The sequence below is a fragment of the Etheostoma cragini genome, chromosome 2, assembly GCF_013103735.1.
Source record: "Etheostoma cragini isolate CJK2018 chromosome 2, CSU_Ecrag_1.0, whole genome shotgun sequence".
NCBI classification, from domain to species: domain Eukaryota; kingdom Metazoa; phylum Chordata; class Actinopteri; order Perciformes; family Percidae; genus Etheostoma; species Etheostoma cragini.
The window spans coordinates 21,235,963-21,254,767 of NC_048408.1; the positions used below are offsets into that span (position 1 = coordinate 21,235,963).

The following is an 18,805-nucleotide window of genomic DNA, read 5'->3' on the forward strand; positions in this document are numbered from 1 at the left end:
AAAGGGAAAATGCCATAAAGCATACTGTAAGCATTTTAAAGCAAAACATTTCACAGATTATGCTAATTTTATTGTATTTCATGAAGGCAGCAGGAGGTTTTATTACTCAACAAGAACAACAAAAAACATCAACAAGTACTGAAACATTTAAACTAATTATACATTCCTATAATATTCCTATTATCTCCTTGTCAGGACATTTAGGCTGTCTAGGGGTGATTTTAAAGTGAGCTACAGTATACATACTTCTCGGATCTTACTCTTTTCAGCCGCATGTCCTTTACATTCTATTTTCTTTGTACTGTTATTTTAAACTCTGGTCGATGTGTGAGGACTGTTCCTCAGATCAACACAGCTAGTTAGGCTATCTGTCCAATCTGAGCTGTTTGTTACACTTTCCAACAAAACAAGTCACTTCCTGAGGCTATTTTGCAGCAGCACCGTAGCTCCGTCCGGCTCTTAGCACTGCCCACGACCAATCGTGATTGGTTTAAATGAATGCCAATAAACCAGAGCACATTATTCTCCAATCCTGGAAGGCTGCGTGGAGGAAGGTAGGGTGAAGCATTAATTAGGTCAATTCTTTTGTTCTTTTCTATTCGTAGACTCATTATATAGATCTCACCGATTACCTTGGCCATCCCTGCTCACAGATAAAGGTCTCTCTCTAACGCATATATAACTTGGCAGCTATTTCAGACAAAAGCCAATAAGCTGCTGATCCCAGCTGTACAGATTCAAGGACTTTACATAGCCCTCAATATAGCAGCTACAGCACACATAAAGAAACTTTACCAAAGCCAAACACCTCTGCATCTAATCAAGTGTCACATCAGGCCATGGCATTTCCCCATTGTTTTATACTGTGGAAATATTTACACTATTGGAAGGACATAACAGCTTTTTATTGAAGTCATTTTGGCACAGTTTGTACTTTCTCTTGTTTGCTTTATGTGATAGAGAGATAGTCCAAGAGCGTCCAAAGACCACCTGGAAAGAAATGTCATCCTCTTCTGTGCTGAATATTTAAAAAACAAATCTGGCTCCTGTTCCCAGAAGGTAATTAAGCTTGACTGGCTGAGAAAACAGACTAACTGCCACCAAGAGCAACATTTTGCTTGTGAGGGAAAGTTAGTGTCCCACCCCCTTAAGTATGCGCCGGTTTAATTGGATAAGAACAGTAGGAGGTAAGAAACAATAGGTAGGTCTGGCTGGACTTGTCCCAGCAGGGTTTTGTGGTTTATGTCTTTATTTTCCCATTTTCCATTTTTTATTTTTGTCACACTGGTACATCTTCACTTTAAATAAATAATGAAATAAGTAAATAAAATGTTATCTTGTTTTTTTTAAATGTTATTTTATTGCATTTACTTATTTCATTATCCATTTATATATATATATATATATATATATATATATATATATATATATATATATATATATATATATATATATATATATATATATATATATATATATATATATATATATATATATATATATATATATATTTTATCTACATTTGATCTACATGGACTTATATCTACATAGACTTATATAGTCTCTATGGTACATTTCCTCCATTTTCTTCCATTTCAATGTCTTGGGACCCACACACTGGACCCACTGGGTACAGATTACCAAGATTTGTGCTACAAAATAAGGAAGAGCGGGTGTTGCGTCCATAGCCAATTACAGACATGCAGGAAATGAAAGACAGATACAAATCACGGTGATTTAAATTCCAGCAATTGGCTGTTCATGACTAAAACATGTAATGCAAACATTTCATTCTCTGCTGCAATTTTGCAAACTTTCAAACCGTACAATGATCTCAGAAATTTGGAAGGAAGTATCAATATAAAGGAAGGAAAATCTGAAAAGTAAACATTCATAGTCATCAATTAATGAAAATGAAACTAATGAGAGAAAATCTTTGCAAAAATATCAGGACAAAAACTTACATATGAAAACAATGCCTTGCATCTCTCACTCTAAACTGTTTGACCCTATCATTTAAAAGTTCTAAACTCAAATACATACAAATATCATGCAGCATCTCCCCTGAACTATGCTGCATGCAGTGTGTCATGTCACAGAGTAATTGGGATGGTTTTCTCAAGGACTTTGTGAACAGCACTATGATCTGATAGGACAGCGGCCTTCAGCCCCATCAAGCTGTAAGCTTGTTGTGTAAGACATTTGCTTGGGTGTGGGGATGGGACGAACTGATACCTGACACTGGGGGAGGTGGGAACAGGTGAAGAGAGGAAAGAAGGTTGGAAGGTGGACGGTGATAGATGGCACTGATCCTCGTTCTTGGACGGGAGAGGGACAGGACAAGGAGGGGGAAGTTAAAGATATACCTGGCAGCCAGGGAAAGAGGAAGACAATATTACAGGGGGAGGAACATTGAGAGGGAGGGAGGAGCCCTTGGTCCAAGGCTTCTGACCTGGTGTCTTTGAGCTCCACCTCGGCTGAGGGAAGAAAATCTCACTGAGGATTTACTGTTAGGACCTTCAGACTGAACTCTGAGCCCTCGTAACTTTTCTCCTTTGGGATTCAGTTTACTGGAATATTCATTCAGAGACTCACAGACCTTACTATCTACTGGAGACCTTCCTCCTGAACAAGAGATTTTCAAGTGTGGTATGAGAATAATAATGTATTTGTCTGCTTTTTGTGTATGGCTGTAGTGTGTATTTGCTCTAATGTCCTAATAGAGTCCAGCTTAACTCTAAAAATGCTTCCTTCACGGTACAGTTGTATTTGAAAATGTTGTTATACCATAATGAAGTTGTGTTTCTTAGCAGATTAAGAAGGGGCATTGTTTAGGTTTTTTGAGATGAAGTTTCAATATTGCCGTTTGTCCCAGTGCACTCCAGCAACTGAATATTCATAATGTTCATCAGTTGAAAAATTCTCAGCTCAAATTCACAAATCATTAGGCTGGTGTCTACTTTCTGACTTGTGTGCATAGCCTGAGGCTAATCTAAGTATATCTTCTCAGGGATTAAATAGCTCCCTAATGCGATTTCACTAATGTACAAGCTTCACTTAAAGGAAAGATCTGACTGCAAGTTCTCAGCACAATGTCAAGAAAGCCACAGCACTTCAACAGAATTCCTGCTATTAATATGGCTACTATCTAACTGTTATTAGCAATTCAACAACAACTGTAATTCCAGCTACAGAAAAAATAAAATATATTTAAGAATGCACTTTGAAATATGTTTACATTAATATATGGGTAATTGTGCCGTGTCACATAAACACTGATTGCATTTGCAACAAAATCACAGCCTGGTGAGAATTAAGTACACTACCCAGCTATTGTTCTTATTCCTATTATTCATCTGAGCCTTGTAAAATAATCTTCATGACCTCCCTTCAAATCCTGACATCTATCAGCAGCAGATCTCACAGTTCACAAATGAACATAAAAATGAAAATTCGTAAATGTTGTGGTGTAAAGAGTACAACATTACAACATTACAACATAGAAAGCAATAGAAAATAGGGTCTCAGAGTTGGACCTAGCAGCAGTCCTAAAAACACCACTGCTAGCAAGGCCTGTCTGTAGATGGGTATCAGGAGTGGAAAAGTTAGAATGAAGACAGCATATGCATACTCCTCAAGAAGCCTATGTTTATGTATTCTATTTTATACACACACCTTGTAGTTTTTCTAATCTGCCCTTATATTAAAACAATCCCTTTTTGTCTTTTTCTTGCAGTAAATAATATGAGGAAGCCTTTGAATGGGATGGATCCCGGAATCAGACTGCAAGGCTTCCATTGTGTCTAGACGGGGTAGCAGCATGCAAACAAATCGGTGAACGGTCAAACCCCCGCCCTCGTAGCCACCAGCATCACCAACCCAGCTTGAGGGGGGATTCCAGACACTACCGCTCTGCCCGATAACCTGCGCCAAACACCATGGATTTTCTGCTACCCATAAGGAGTCAAGACAGGATGGCGTCCTCCAGCTCTGAGCCTCTTTTGGGCACTCACAGTAGGTGTTCAAGGCACCAATACCATTGTGTCAAAAGAAAGATGCGGCCTGGACGGATTCTGGGCTTCTTCATCAGTATGGTGGCGGTCTGCACCTTCTGTTCATGGAGTGCCTTCTCGCTGGTCACAACTGTGGCAAAAGAGCTGGAATCTTCCGCTGAGGGCTCAGGAGAGGCGGCAGTGCCCCAAAGAACTCTTCTGCAGTACCATAACATCTCAGCCGCACCAGAGGACACACCGGTTGCCATGCAATCATCTGAAATAGAGATGAATCATGGGGACTACCCAACAGACTTATTCAGCGTGGAGGACAGACGTCAGGGCTATGTGGTTTTTCATATGTTCGGCATGTTCTACATGTTCATATCCTTAGCCATTGTCTGCGATGAGTTCTTTGTTCCGGCGCTCACTGTCATCACAGAGAAGTTGCAGATCTCTGATGATGTAGCAGGAGCCACCTTCATGGCGGCGGGTGGCTCAGCCCCAGAGCTCTTCACATCGGTCATAGGAGTCTTCGTCTCCCACAGTAACGTGGGTATCGGTACCATTGTGGGCTCTGCCGTGTTTAACATCCTGTTTGTGATCGGGATGTGCGCCCTGTTCTCCAAAGAAGTGCTGAACCTCACCTGGTGGCCTCTGTTCAGAGATGTATCGTTCTATATTGTTGGTTTGCTCATGCTCATCTATTTCTTTCTGGATAATCAAATCACGATTGGGGAAAGTATCGGCCTGCTATCCTGCTACACGTGCTACGTGACATTCATGAAGTTTAATGCCAAAGTAGAACTTGTCATCAAGGGCCTCCTTGGCAGCAACCAGGTGAAGGAGCTGGAGACTACACCAAAGGTGAGCCTGAGTCCATCCATCCATCCCTCCATCTAACCTATTGTTCATCCCTCAGTCAGTCCATCCATCCATCCATCCATCCATCCATCCATCCATCCATCTTCCCCTATTGCTTCTCTTTTGATACCCACTCTACATTTGTCATTTAATGCTTTCACCCCATCTTAGATGCCAGCAGCTGATCCTTACAGTCATCCATCCACCCATACATTCAAACCAATGTTCTCATAAACTGATCTGTCCACTGAAGGAACATCCCCATCAGAAACAACTATCAAGAAGTTTGCTATTCAAATACAAGAAGTGAAATTCTCTGAAAAGTAAAAAAAGAAGAAAAAAAAAAATCTAACTAAGATTCACAATTTGAAATTACAGTTCCTTTTTGTTTCTTTGGGTGAGCACTTGTGATCCTTGATTGGGTTTCTGATGAGTGGATGGGGTTACGACATTTCTCGGAAGGAAACTTTTGTCAATGTGTCTTGTCTGGGCATCTGTTGATGACTGATCTGAGAAAAGCATTCATATTTCACAATTAATGAGGTCCTCCTGCCATGCCATGGCTAATGACCCTGAGAAATAGTAATTCTCCTGTTCTGGGAAGCAGATAGGGTTTTAAAACATACAGCACTCTTTTCAGGCTGATGAAAAGATTTGTCTTAACCTGGCACCTGTGCAGCTCGGACTGCGCCAGACTGCAGCCTCTTGGTGCTGACTAAGTCCGGGAACCGGCCTCATCCTCAGCCACTACTTTAAATAACTAAGTCTAGAGCAGGCTCTGAGAACAGGACTTATGTAAAACCACTGGCCGCAGAATGTCCCCACTTCAACTGAATTAAAATGCTAAAGACATTGTGTGTTAGACTACGGAAGAAAGTTCAAAACTACATTCAACTGGCATGGTTTTAATTTACTGTACTTATATATATATATTATATATATATAATAGAGCTATTCTTCAGTGTATTCCCTTACCACTACGTTTAGGGAAGATGGTCGGTTCATCTCTGAGAGTCTTTTTCTTTATACTGTTGCACTATTCACTGATAACTTTTGATGCTATGGAACATTTGATTAATAACCCCTGTGTGTGGTCCAAACTACACAAGTCTGAAATTATAAATATCTGTTTGACTTTAAATCAAATTCTGTTATCCTTTTATTCATCCAATTTGGAAATAACTTCCCTATAGGGACAAGGGAAGCACGTTATAGGTTTAACATATCAGGTTTACAGTTATGTACATTATGGTTTTACTTATCAGAACAGAATCAGAAACAACTGTGCCAATTTGCAAAATATCACATACTCATATATAGTTTTAATCAACTTATAAAAGCACTTAAGTGTGGTTTTGGTGAATCCTTTTTGAAGAAGTCCAAGTTTCAATCACACCGGCTATATTGAGATATTTGTCAGAGTGAACATTTTGATGAATCTCTACCCTTGATGTTTTAGACAGTAGAAGTTTCGCGAGGGGTTGAAATGGAATTCTGAGCGCCTCATGTATGTTGAAAAGTGAACCTGAAATCTAAAGAAACAGCTAAATTTGTCCAGCAATCCTTGTAGCATCTCTTCAACCTCATGACCAAACTCCCTCCTTCTGCTCCAAAAAGTGGACAACAGTGGTCTCTTGACTCTGGAGGAAGGTCGTAGCTCTGAGTGTTGTTTGTCCTGTATTTCAGCTCATCACACATCAGGAAACTTATTTGCAAAGCCTCTGTGGTTATTCATCCTAACATGGATTGCACACAGATCTCATAACAGCCTCTGTACATCTGATCACAATATTAGGAAGGTATAAGACTTGAGAAAGTATTTAGAGTTATTTATCAGTGTGATAGTAGTGAGTTTTATTTTTTTTCTCTCTGAAAGGCTTCTTCACAGTGGGACTCATTTTTCACAGGACCTAATGACAACACCCTTACAGTACCGAACACTTCACAAACAATTTGGGGATTAGCTTGGAGTGCTCTTTGTGCTGCTTGCTGCTGTGTTCAAGTCAGCAGATTAAAAAAATCCCAGGAGGGAAATGATGATGCCGTGCAAAAGGTTCAATTCACACACATAAACACACAAAGAGGCCATTTTGTTTTTTCACTCCGTTTGTCTCTCCGTCTTTTTCTGTCTGTGTGTCCAGTTGGAGTCAGATCTGTTTCTCTCTGATGTTGTAATCTCACATGGCGTTGCTCAGGTGACAAATACTAAAACTACTGTAGGCTGATGTTAGAGCAGCTTGCTTGTAGCTTAGACCGTCATCACCCATCACCAGTTCTTCCGGGGCGTATACAGTGCACTGCTGCACATGATCTTACTTTTGTTCGTTTGAATTACATGAATGAGAGATGATGTACTTATTACAGTTATTGTGCTCAAAGATGTATACAGAAACAAACTGTTAAGATACAATGGTGATTGAAAACACTTCTTAGAAAAAGGAAACTACTTTTGTGGCCGTGATTCAGGCTAGGAGAAGTTTTTACGTTTTAGTGAACAGATGAGCTCATGATCTCCAGGCTCCATTATGCTTTAAAGGTCCTCCCCTGAAAGGCTTAGGCAAGAAAAAAAACTGCTTCACAAGACACATGACTTGTTTTTTTGTTTTTGTTTATAGTTTTATAGTTTCATTATTAATTGTATATTATTAGTTTTATAGTTATGAGCTTTTTCAGCAAAGCAAACGCTTACATTTAAAATACATCTATATTGTTTTGCCTCTGTCTTATTGTTCTTTATTTATAATAATGAATTCGTAATAGTTTTTGTGGCACAGGCCTTTGGTGTGGGAGATCCGGGTTCAATTCCCACTGTGATACATCAACCAATGTGTCCCTGAGCAAGGCACTTAACCCCTAGTTGCTCCAGAGGTGTGCAACCTCTGACATATATAGCAAATGAATACATAGCAAAAAAATAGCAAAGTCACTTTGGATAAAAGGCTCAGCTAAATTACATGTCATTTAATGGAATGTAAATTGCTGACATAGTACTTTAAAGTGTCTTTCATTGTCTTCAGGCAGAACAAAAAGTTTTTAACAGTTTAATATTTCATCTTAATCCATTCACCAAAAATCCCTGACAATAACAATATGTTTTTTTCCCCAGGCCCTAAATATATCATGTGAATTGTATAGTGTATCGTAACCACTTTTGTATTTATTTTTTGTTCTTTTTTTTCTAAACCTGTAAGATCATACATTATTATTTGGGTGCTCATCAGTGTTGTTGCAGAAGCTCGGTTTGACTTGTGTGCCCTTCTGGTAATCAGCTGTTCTTCAAGCTGCCTCACCTGGACCCAAGAACAGCTTTTCTCTTTCTGTCGTCCTGTACTTGATGTCCAATTGCCTTGCCCTCATGTGTCGGTAGCTGCTAAATAATCCCCGGGTTAATGCCCTACAATCTCATTAAAGCCGCTAATTATAGTCAGATGCTCCCTGGAGGAGCAAGAATCAGCAGATCACTGTCCTCAGCCTGCAGTGGACCAAATAGGAATCTGGGCAGGGAAGGAAGATGTATCTGTCAAAAGGTTATTACTTGTCATATCTTACTAATTATAGTTTTTTTTCCCAGTTCATGTATTATTGATGACTAAAAGTGCAGATACATTTACATCTAAGTACACATTTATGAAAGGATCCAACAAATTACAGCTGCAATTGAATCTCAAAAACCTTTTTTAAACCATAGTGATCTGTTTTGAGGTTAGCACAATGCTTTACTGATTGATTTTAAATTTGCACAGCAGGTCTGAATTTGCAATTTCAGATCACTGTAATCATGATTACAAAATCTGCTGTCCTAAAATGCACCAGTGAAAATGAAGGCATCCATAACTGTTGAGGTGTTCTTTTAAGACATTTCATGCTAACTGATCGCAGTGTGATGTCTCAATGAAACTGCAGTTGAAAGGAGCAGTTGTTTAGCTGAAAGATGGTATCTATCTGCTGACAGATGAAAGTAAAAGACAAATGTTGGACAGCACTGTGACCTGTGAAGGTTGCTGCGGGACTTCACACGCAGGCTTGAAAAGTACCAGTCTAAAAGAGGTGATCTCTGCAGAATAATCCTGGCTAAGTCCCGCAGCTCTCGGACAGTCAGGTGGACACTAGAGAGAGAGAGAGAGAGAGAGAGAGAGAGAGAGAGAAAGAGAGAGAGACAGACAGACAGACAGACAAACAGACAAACAGAGAGAGAGAGATTCTGGAAGGAGACCACTGACTGGAACAGCAGCTCAGTCAAAAGTGACAACACTGTTTCAGCTTGTTGTCCTCATCTTCTTCTAAACAGATCACCTTTGGGTCTCAAACTTCTCTATGTTAACATATGTAACATAAACAAGCCAGGATCTGCCTGCTGTAACTCTTTACTTCCTTAGATAGATGGATTTGTATGCTAAAGTATTATTCATCATCTAAGTTTACCCCCAAAGACAATGTTTTAATGTAGAAAGACGTTTGCTGCTTAATTTGAAAGTATGCTTTGTAATTCAAAGATGTTAAAAATGGTAAAAAAAAATGTGCTGTTTAAGTCAGGACAAAGAGGTGTAAACTATAAACCAATGAGCTGGAGCTGAGCTTATTGTCTGGCGGATTTAGCAACTGTTGGTTAGTTATACTGTATCTACACCGTATTTGATTGTATACTAGCAAACTGCTTGAATAACACGAACAAAAAGAGTTGGTGGATTTTTGTTAATTGATTTGAGACTGATAATTAGTCATCTGTGATTCATGTAGGAAACCTGGGTAGAGGTTTAACATCACAAACACATCAGAGCGGAGATGAGAGCTGAGAGCTGAGAGCGGAGTGACAAAGGGCAAAGGTGACAAAGATTAGCAGCTTTTCGAATTAAGTTGCGGTGTGTCCTGCAGAATACTTATACGTTACAAAACACAGCAGTTATACTGCAGTGCAATTGGTACAATTAAAATCAGTCTCAGTAGATTCTACAGCAGTTTGTATGTTGTCTAGCAGCTCCCAGGAGCCATGTGAGCGCGATCAGAAGGGAAGTAAGCCGGCCTCTGCAATCACATGGATAATACAGATAGTACAGGTGTCCACAGCTTCTTCTCATATGTTGTTACTTATTAATTTAAATTAACGTGAAATCACTTCCTTTTTCAGTGAAAATAAACCGCTTCAAGATCGTTGGTGACACATTTATCAAAAATATGATAAGCTGTGTTTTGAGGAGGTGAATCTCACAGCATACACAGTACATGTATAGCTGAATGAAGGTCATGAACACCAGGCCAACGAACACACACTACAACGAATCTGGATGGGTAAAACATTACAACGCAACAAGTGCTGAAAAACCCTATCTTTAGCCTTGCTTTAGCTGCTGTAACAGCAGCAGGTGTCTTGTCAGATGCAAGCTAAAGGGATTAACTGCTCAAACTCTGGGGCCTCCATCATGAAAGAGTGTCAACAACAAAACCCTCCGCCTCTCTGCTTGGTGTCGTGATCGTCTGTGTCGTAATTTTCAATGAGTCAGGTCAGGTACCTTGTAAGTTATTGGTTGTCTTTCTGGGATACTTGTACTCTAGGATACGAAGAAGGAGGTGAAGAAAAAGACTGAATAGTTACCTTAGCTGTGTGATGTAATTGTTTGTGTAAGATAGCTCTGTATTAAGCTAAGGGTCTATTTAGGACCAAGATGAGGCATGATGCAAGTGAGTGAGTGAGTGAGTGAGTGAGTGAGTGAGTGAGTGATTTGGTTTATTTTAACATATCTGGCACTGTAAATGTTCATACATACTGTACTTGTCCTGAGCAATACATTGGGAGGGATGAGGAAAGCTTTTGAGCAGTAGACCAACACAATTGCAGTCTGTTGATTTGCTGTTTGCTTTGAAATTCAATTTATTTTAATTTCTTAATTACAAAAATGCAAAAGCATCTTTCCTGAACCCGTTGATATGCACAAAACTTCTAAATATTGGTTTAATCAAAAGTAACTGAATGATTAGAGAAACCAGTTTGCACCAATTTACAAGGATTGGTTGGGAAATAAGTGAAATATGAAAGTTACGCTGTTCAGAAAAGGTAATTTTGGTCCTCAGAAGATTTCCTCAACGTGTTTTACTTTATTTCCAACCACAACCATTCATACCATCTAAACATTTAAAAAAAGCTTGTGTGGTGAGTGAGTCAAAAGGGAAATCATTTAAGAAAAGCTACTTTATTAAACTTGTCTTAAGAGCAATATGGTACATCCTTCTAGGACAGAACTTCACAGTGTGATGTAAACCATCTCTAGTGGTAAGCTTTGGTGACCAATAATATAGTGGATAGTTTGTGTGGTGAATGATTCAAAAAGGAAATTAATTGCTAAATTCATAACATGAGAACAGCTATTATATGATATCCCACAAAATGTTAAGTTCCCATCTGTTTTCTTGAACATCTCCAAATCCCCGATTCCCTAAGCAAACCCTCCCATACTGCAGACATTAGTGTATTTTCACAAACCACCACAACCACAGTCTCTATCTGTCCCAGCCAGTGGACTGTGTGTGTATGTGTGTGTGTCTTTGTGTGTGTTTGTTTCTTTACACTATGTGTTGACACCACTGCGCTGTATATGTCCTCTGAAGAAATGACTTGGGTTGAGATTAGTGTGTGTGTAGGATCCTCGTCTTCATGTTGGAACATCTTTGGCACTGGTTTGCTCCCACTGTGAGGAGGAGATCAACACACACACAGGTACTGCAGTGTGTATGTGTGTGTGTGATTTCTCCAGTGGAAGTGTGCTACCATATATAGATCAGGTAAATTAGCTGTAGGGTTAAAGACTGAGGCTGGAAAAAAACCTCTATCAATACTTTAGGAGTTCATGTCTGTCTCCACACCCTGCATTTATGTAAGAAAACCTATACTGTACATATATTGTTTTCTTTCTCTGTGTTTCTAAAGGTAACCGAATCTGGAGATGATGAGAACAAGCTGACGGTAAGTTTATTATTGTGTGTAAAAACGTCTCTGTATAGAACTTTAACTGCCTGCATATTAAATAACATGCCATAACACATTTTATCAGAAAGAAGGGTTTCTAGATACATGATCTACATGTAGCATCGACAAAAATGTAAGCTGCAGTAGAGCTGTGACATTGAAACAACTGGTCATCAGGGTGTTTCTTTTTCTCCACCAACTTGTTTGCCAGTATTTTACAATGTCCACAGATAGATTATAAAAGACCAATGAAGCCAAATGTAGAACAAGCATGTACTAATTACTTTTTTTCATTAATGAAATTTTTTTTTTTGTTCTGGTCCTTTTTTAGGCCAAACCGAGGCTGCAGAGGGAAGGCAGCTGTGCCTCACTGCACAACACACTGATGAGAAACAGCATCTTCCAGCTCATGATACACACCCTCGACCCTCTCAGTGACGAAGGTATGGGTAAGCTAAAAAGATACAAAACACAACACAAACACAAACACACATATCAAATTCGACAAGATCTCTTAAACAAGACATCATGTTTAAACCTTGTGTTGTCTTCCCGAAAATCAACACTTTGGTTGACGCTTTGTATCAACGTTTTTAACTTTTTCTTATGTTTTTGTTCCATTTTCCAACACTTTTGATGCTTTTTTTTCAATGTTTGTCACTTCTTTTGACGTTTTCAACACTACGTAACACTTGCTTATTGACTTCAGCTTGGATTTTATGGTCAGTAAACCTCATTTATAAGAAATTATGCCTACTGTTTGAGTTAGAAAAGCAGAAATTATGAATTATTTTGATTAAAATGAAATGAATGGATGTTGATGGATAATCACAGACTGGAATATGTCAACTTTTACTCTATACTAATTCAAAACTACTTTTTTTTTTTTTTAAATGCTAAATAAATTGAATAAGACGGGGTACGGCTTTTTTTCAAATGCTAAATAAATTGAATAAGACGCCCCAAAATGAATGAAAATAGAGATTTGTACTTTCCATAGAGCGTTGTGTGGAATCAATCATGTTATTTTGGGGAATTAAAAAGAACATTGATATAGGAAAATGGGTCAATTTGACCCGAGGACAACATGAGGGTTAAATATTGTCAAATAACCACAATCTTTGAAACAAAGAAGATGCAGTGGGAACAAAAATTAAATAAACATAGTCATAATCACATAGGGAAGAATATGATTAAGATTAGGTTTAGATTTAGAATTTTGGTTGAGTTTTGCAAGATCATGGTGAATATAATCATTCATGCAACCACTTTCAACTTCTTGTTTACAATAATTTATCAATAATGTTCAGTATGACTGAGTCTCCTTTGCTTTAGGACGTTTCAAAGAGAAGGCATCAATCCTCAACAAAATGGCCAAGCAGAAGTGTAAAGAAGAAGCTGCCAGTGCCAATGGTATAGGTGAGTAACAGAAGAGTCTGTTTGTCCAACTCAAAACTTAACTGATAGATTCATCAATTAAGAACTGTGGCTATTGATAGATGAATGATGAAAACAAGACTTCAAGTAATCAACAATTCGTTAAACGGAAATGAATGAACTGAAAAGCTGAGCAGGTTAGATAATAACACGTTTATCAATGAATACAACTAAAATCACACTTTTAATGTTGCAATAAGAAGACTGTATTTTTAGATTTGACTGTTTGGCTGAAATAAACCTTTACTTTCTCCGTCTTTTAGCTTGAAAGTTTTTTTAAAGGTCATGATTGCTTAAGATTTGTGAATGATTGCATTTGTGATATATTTCATGAAGGATGACACAGTGTGGTAGTTTTCAATCAAGCTGGGAAGTAATTTTTTTCTCATCAAATTACATAATCTTTTCATGTTGTTTTGTGTAGAGTTTTTTTGTCGTTCACATGTATCCAGTTATCTGATTTGCCAATTTCTTAACTGAATCTAGAACTGACATTTGTCAGTTACTCTTTCATTTGATCAAGTGATTATTGGAGGCATGCATGTGATGCTGTGCTGCACTTGTATGGATAACCTCAGAAAACTAACAAGTATATTTTGTTTCTCAACATAGGAGCCGTCTCCCAGACACAACCTCCAAGAAAAGCAAATTGTACTAAGTTTCAGCTATCTTTTTACATCGTTAGGCACCTTTTTATTTAAAACAAGTCTCGTCTTCTGAACAAATTCCTTAAACTCTTATTTTTCTTGCCTCAAGCTGCTAAAAACATCCCCAACAGTTCAAATGTCGCCGTGGAAGTCACACCACCCATGAACGGTGTTGTAGGAGGAGACGGGGTATGGCTTTTTATCTTTCAATCTTTCTTCAAGTTCACATGTCAAACAATACCTTTTTCTAGCACCTTAGTCAAGTAGAAAAGCACCATGTAATGAACTCTTTCTTTAGGGTGGTGAGGAAGAGGAGGATGAAGACCAGCCTCTGAGCCTGGCATGGCCCGAAACAAACAGGAAACGGCTCACCTACCTCTGCATCTTACCTATCATCCTTCCGCTGTGGCTCACCCTGCCCGACGTCAGAAGAGAGGTGACACCCCTCCCCCTCAACCCCTTTGGGGTTTGTTATTTGTATCAAAGTGACATTGCCCTTAAGTGTCAGAGATATCAGGGTCTGATTGAATAGTTGGTTGACTGCGTGGTAGATAATCTTAAATGTGTTTTTATTGTTCTTTCAGACCTCAGCAAAGTTCTTCCCCATCACTTTCCTCGGCTCTATTACTTGGATTGCTATCTTCTCCTACCTGATGGTGTGGTGGGCTCACCAGGTACCACACACTCTCTCTCACACACACACACACACAGCCTTACTTATGAGTCAGTGCAGCAATCAGGGTGTTGAATGTGTTACTGCGGCAGCTAATTCCAACTAATCTACTTTGAGTCACAGCCAGATCAAGCTGTAATGTTCTATTTTGACAAGCCTGAAGGAGCAGATCATGTGTCAACGGTCACTGAGGAGTCACACCTTGAAATAACTGTCACACGTAATAACTTTCTCTCTTTTAGGTCAGAAAAAGTATCCCCATTTATTTTGTAATATTGTAGGTTTGCAATTAATTAAATGTGCTTACTTAAAGGTGCCCTGCCACACAAAACAAACAAATTATATGTGTTTGTGTTATGTTGTGAATGTAAAAATTAACTTCTACCTCCTCTGTCAGCTCTACTCTCTGGGAAGAAATAAGCGAAGAAATCAGGCCAATCACAAAAGCTGGTCAGTCTGATGTCATGTTGCCTGAGCTCATTACTACTCGTGAGCTTGCTGGGTAAAGGACACTGATAGCCAGGCTCTCATTGACTAGCTGTTAGCCATTCAGAGTCAAGCAGCTCAGCTTGTTGAATATTAATAAGAACTGGCACAAATCAAGATAACTCTTGTAGGCTTTCCATACCATGCTAGAATGGCTTGAAATGAGTCAACCAAGATATTTTGTCCAAAACAAATGTTACAGAGTCCATGGTAGACATTACCACAAAGTAATGAAATACATGTGGCAGGGCACCTTTAACTAAAATGTTACTGCCGCCATATGACCTGCCGTGGGGACACAAATACCAAAAGCAAGGGGAACTATGTTTTTCAAAAGATCAATATGTAGTAGCAATGCTTGCACTGCTTGTCTTTGGCCTGCCACAGAATCTTAATTCTGTGCTGCCACCTCTCTGAAACTCTGAATCTCCGCCAGCCATTCTGCTTATTATATACTCATGTCTACCTCTGTAGTTTGATCCTGTCTGCTTTTTGTTTGTTTGAATGAACAAAGTGATGCAAGCAAAGGACTGAAATTACTGAATATCTTTAAAACTCATTATGTCAAAACAATCTTTGGAGCAATGTGAAAATTATGGGAATGTTTCTGGCAAAAGCAACTTGTTTTTTTTTATTTCAGGTTGGAGAAACATTCTATATCACAGAGGAGATAATGGGTCTGACCATATTAGCAGCTGGCACTTCAATCCCTGACCTGATCACCAGTGTGATTGTAGCACGAAAAGGCCTCGGTGACATGGCCGTGTCCAGCTCTGTGGGCTCCAACATCTTTGATATCACTGTGGGGTGAGTCCAGCAAACAACAAGAAAACAGTGTTATATCCAGGTTTTCTTTTAGATGAGAGCATGTGCTGTGTATGCTTCATGACCTAAACAACTCTTCTCGTTTGTGCTTTTTCCTCCCCTCATCTCTCTCCAGTCTGCCGTTCCCCTGGCTCGTCTTTAACATCATCCACGATTTCCAGCCGGTACATGTGAGCAGCAACGGCCTGTTCTGCGCCATTGTCCTCCTTTTCCTCATGCTTCTCTTCGTCATTATCTCCATCGCTGCTTGCCATTGGAGAATGAGTAAGTTTCTGGGCTTTCTCATGTTCCTGCTCTACTTCGTCTTCCTCATCACCAGCGTCATGCTGGAGGACAAAATCATCAGCTGTCCCGTCACCATCTGAGAGAAAGCGACTTCCACTGGATGTCAGAAAGCAGACATTGAGCACAGATGTCCTCATGTGTACCATGATTTACTATAGGAGTGGCAAAAAATGCTCGCACAGACACAAACCGTTTCTTATCTGTCTCACTTACATACACAGTAGAAGACACACAGACAGACACACAAGTATCAACACCCTCAAGTAAAAGGTAAAGAAAACACACATAAACATACACACACACACACATTTACATAAATATACATATACACAAGTTGTGGATGCCAGTTAGCGGCAGGCAGAGGCACTGACTTAAATAAATGCTGCATATTAAGACCAGTGCATCACAGCTGTTCAGCAGTGGCATACCAGCCTGCAAGCGATTAACAGACTATATGCCACCCGATAGGAGGGACTCCTCTTTCTTCGTACCACATGACTACATTCAGTAGCCACTTTTGGTTGAAAACTGATGGACAAGTTATGTGAACGGGATGGAAATTTTGATTGAAGATCCCCAGAGATTGTTGTTTTTTCAACTGAAGGACCGTGTGGCAGTATAAGAAGTATCTCCACTACGCCACGTTCAGCATATAAACTGAGTATGGAAGCTTAAAGAGACTTTATTTTTTGTTTTAAAGGGCAGCAGGGAAGAAAATAAGAGAGGGCTGGGGCAATACATATAAGTGATAGCTGCTTAATAAACCTTTAGATGTTTACTGTGTTGATTCCACCTCCTTTATGGCTTTGCAATGTCATTGAAAGAAACATATCCAGTGTTAATTACTTGTGTGTCTTCAAATACAGGATATTTGACGACATATTTGACATAAATGGTTATTTTACATCTCATTCATGAATATCTATAATAGGATACATAAATTGCTAAATAGTAACAACTGAGCATGTAAGGGATAATGTAGAACAAGCGGATCCTTATCCCGCCTTTCACATGGCTACCTACTAAAGAAATCAATGATTTGACGTAAAATATTTATTTAATAATGATTTTATTGATTTTAAAATGGTCCTCTGTGATCAAAACTACATCAATAGCAGTGGCCTGGTATTAAAAGAAGTAGAATGCTTAAATTGACCAATTGGAATTGATAACGTAATTCAACAAAGCCGTGTGAAAAAAAACAGATAGAATGGACTGAAGGTGTTGTCATGCTCGATATGACCCAACTATTTTGTCTGGGTTTTTCATATAAAAAGCTTTTGACTTTTTCTGTTCTGTCTGCCTTTACATGCACCACTTTAGAGAGAGATCACTTCAGTATCCAATTTGATGATTTTGTAAATGATGCAGTCTGGACAACAAGTGGTGGACTAAGGATTAGTGTTCTCCATTGTATTTTACTTGATAAACTCAAAAGTGTTTTTTTCTTCAATCATGTATTAATATTTACGTGTATAAGATTAACAGGTATCACCCGGTTTCTTCTGTAATGTTTTGATGTAAAACAACTCATGTACTGTATAATGTATTGCGCCGCTGTGTTCACATACGACTTTCTTGTGTTCAGTGTGTGACATAGAGGCTGAAATATTAGTAACAAGTTATCATAAGAAACATCAGGTAGGCCCATAATACCATTGTAAAACACAACATGGACTCACAAAGATTCAGATGTTGACATTTATATACTTGGGTAATTTAGTTTTTCTCTAATCCATCTCTATTAGACTTACAGTGAGCAAAAGGCGTGTAACTTAACTTCACAGGGGTTCTGCTGTAGTAAGACATTGATAATAGATATCTTTCCATACAAATGTGTGTGTTTCCGTCAAATAATCTAATGCAAATAATCTGAAAAGGTTGCAAAAAAGAAGAAACAAAGAGATAACACAATAAAGAAGTGGCTGTAACTCAAAGAATCTGTTTCCATTCATGTTATTGCATTTTCTCTCTGTGTTTTGCGAAATTCAATTTCATTTTCTTTTTTTCTTTCAATAAACAAAGTCAAACTGTCCTTAAAAGAGGCAGAAAGAAACATACTCACTGATGTGAGGCAGATTTTCTTGTGAAACATTCAAGGCCTCACTGGCTCAACGTCATCCATCTTGTCTTCTTCAGTTGAACCACCTGTTGCATGCTGAACTGCATGACTGCCCTCATGCAAGCAACAACATTTGTCATTTATTTACTTTATGTTGTCTGCTTTCTATGTCAAAAATGTAAAGCACAACTGAACATGGGCAATATTTTATATTTTCTTTACCCGGCAATGTTCAAAATGCTACATCAGTCTTAAAGAAATGCTCAATAAAGTTACTGTAGACTCATCCTTGTCTTCTTTTTATTTCTTATTGTGTTAAAAGGTTAAGGTGTTACAGTACAGTACAACCTCATTACAACGCAATATACATATCTGTAACTTTTATTTACTACATTTTGTTTCCCAAGAAAAATCAGTTTTACTCAGAGATAAATTTCTTTTTAGACTTTTTATTTTTAAGATACGTGGATCTGATCGGTTTAACACTCCCAAAGGTTAACACATGATATTTTGTGTCAATATGTTAACCAAATGTTTTTCTTTATTTATATGTTTTCAGAAATTCTTTTTTTTTTT

General features: G+C 38.6%; 1 protein-coding gene across 4 annotated transcripts; it reads left to right on the top strand.

Moving 5' to 3' along the window:
* The first annotated feature begins 2,330 nt into the window (after window positions 1-2,330).
* slc24a2 (solute carrier family 24 member 2) lies at window positions 2,331-18,514 on the top strand. Of its 4 annotated transcripts, none has more exons than XM_034895022.1 (11): window positions 2,333-2,649; window positions 3,737-4,859; window positions 11,776-11,811; window positions 12,146-12,257; window positions 13,150-13,233; window positions 13,864-13,902; window positions 14,008-14,087; window positions 14,197-14,334; window positions 14,483-14,572; window positions 15,698-15,864; window positions 15,998-18,514. In XM_034895022.1, the coding sequence occupies exons 2-11, from the start codon at window positions 3,939-3,941 to the stop codon at window positions 16,245-16,247; spliced, it is 1,917 nt and encodes a 638-aa protein (XP_034750913.1). In that variant the 5' UTR covers window positions 2,333-2,649; window positions 3,737-3,938; the 3' UTR covers window positions 16,248-18,514. The 4 variants fall into 4 exon arrangements, with proteins under 4 accessions (XP_034750930.1, XP_034750922.1, XP_034750913.1 ...); XM_034895014.1 differs by having other exon boundaries at window positions 2,334-2,649; window positions 12,146-12,263; XM_034895039.1 differs by lacking the exon at window positions 13,864-13,902 and having other exon boundaries at window positions 2,331-2,649.
* The last annotated feature ends 291 nt before the right edge of the window (window positions 18,515-18,805 follow it).

Bases quoted from the DNA above. Each gene is read 5' to 3' on its own strand.
- slc24a2 (XM_034895014.1), top strand. From the start codon at position 3,939: ATGGATTTTCTGCTACCCATAAGGAGTCAAGACAGGATGGCGTCCTCC. The intron at 14,088-14,196 runs GTATGGCTTTTT...CTCTTTCTTTAG, and splicing joins GTGTTGTAGGAGGAGACGGG to GGTGGTGAGGAAGAGGAGGA. The intron at 14,573-15,697 runs GTACCACACACT...TTTTTATTTCAG, and splicing joins TGGTGTGGTGGGCTCACCAG to GTTGGAGAAACATTCTATAT.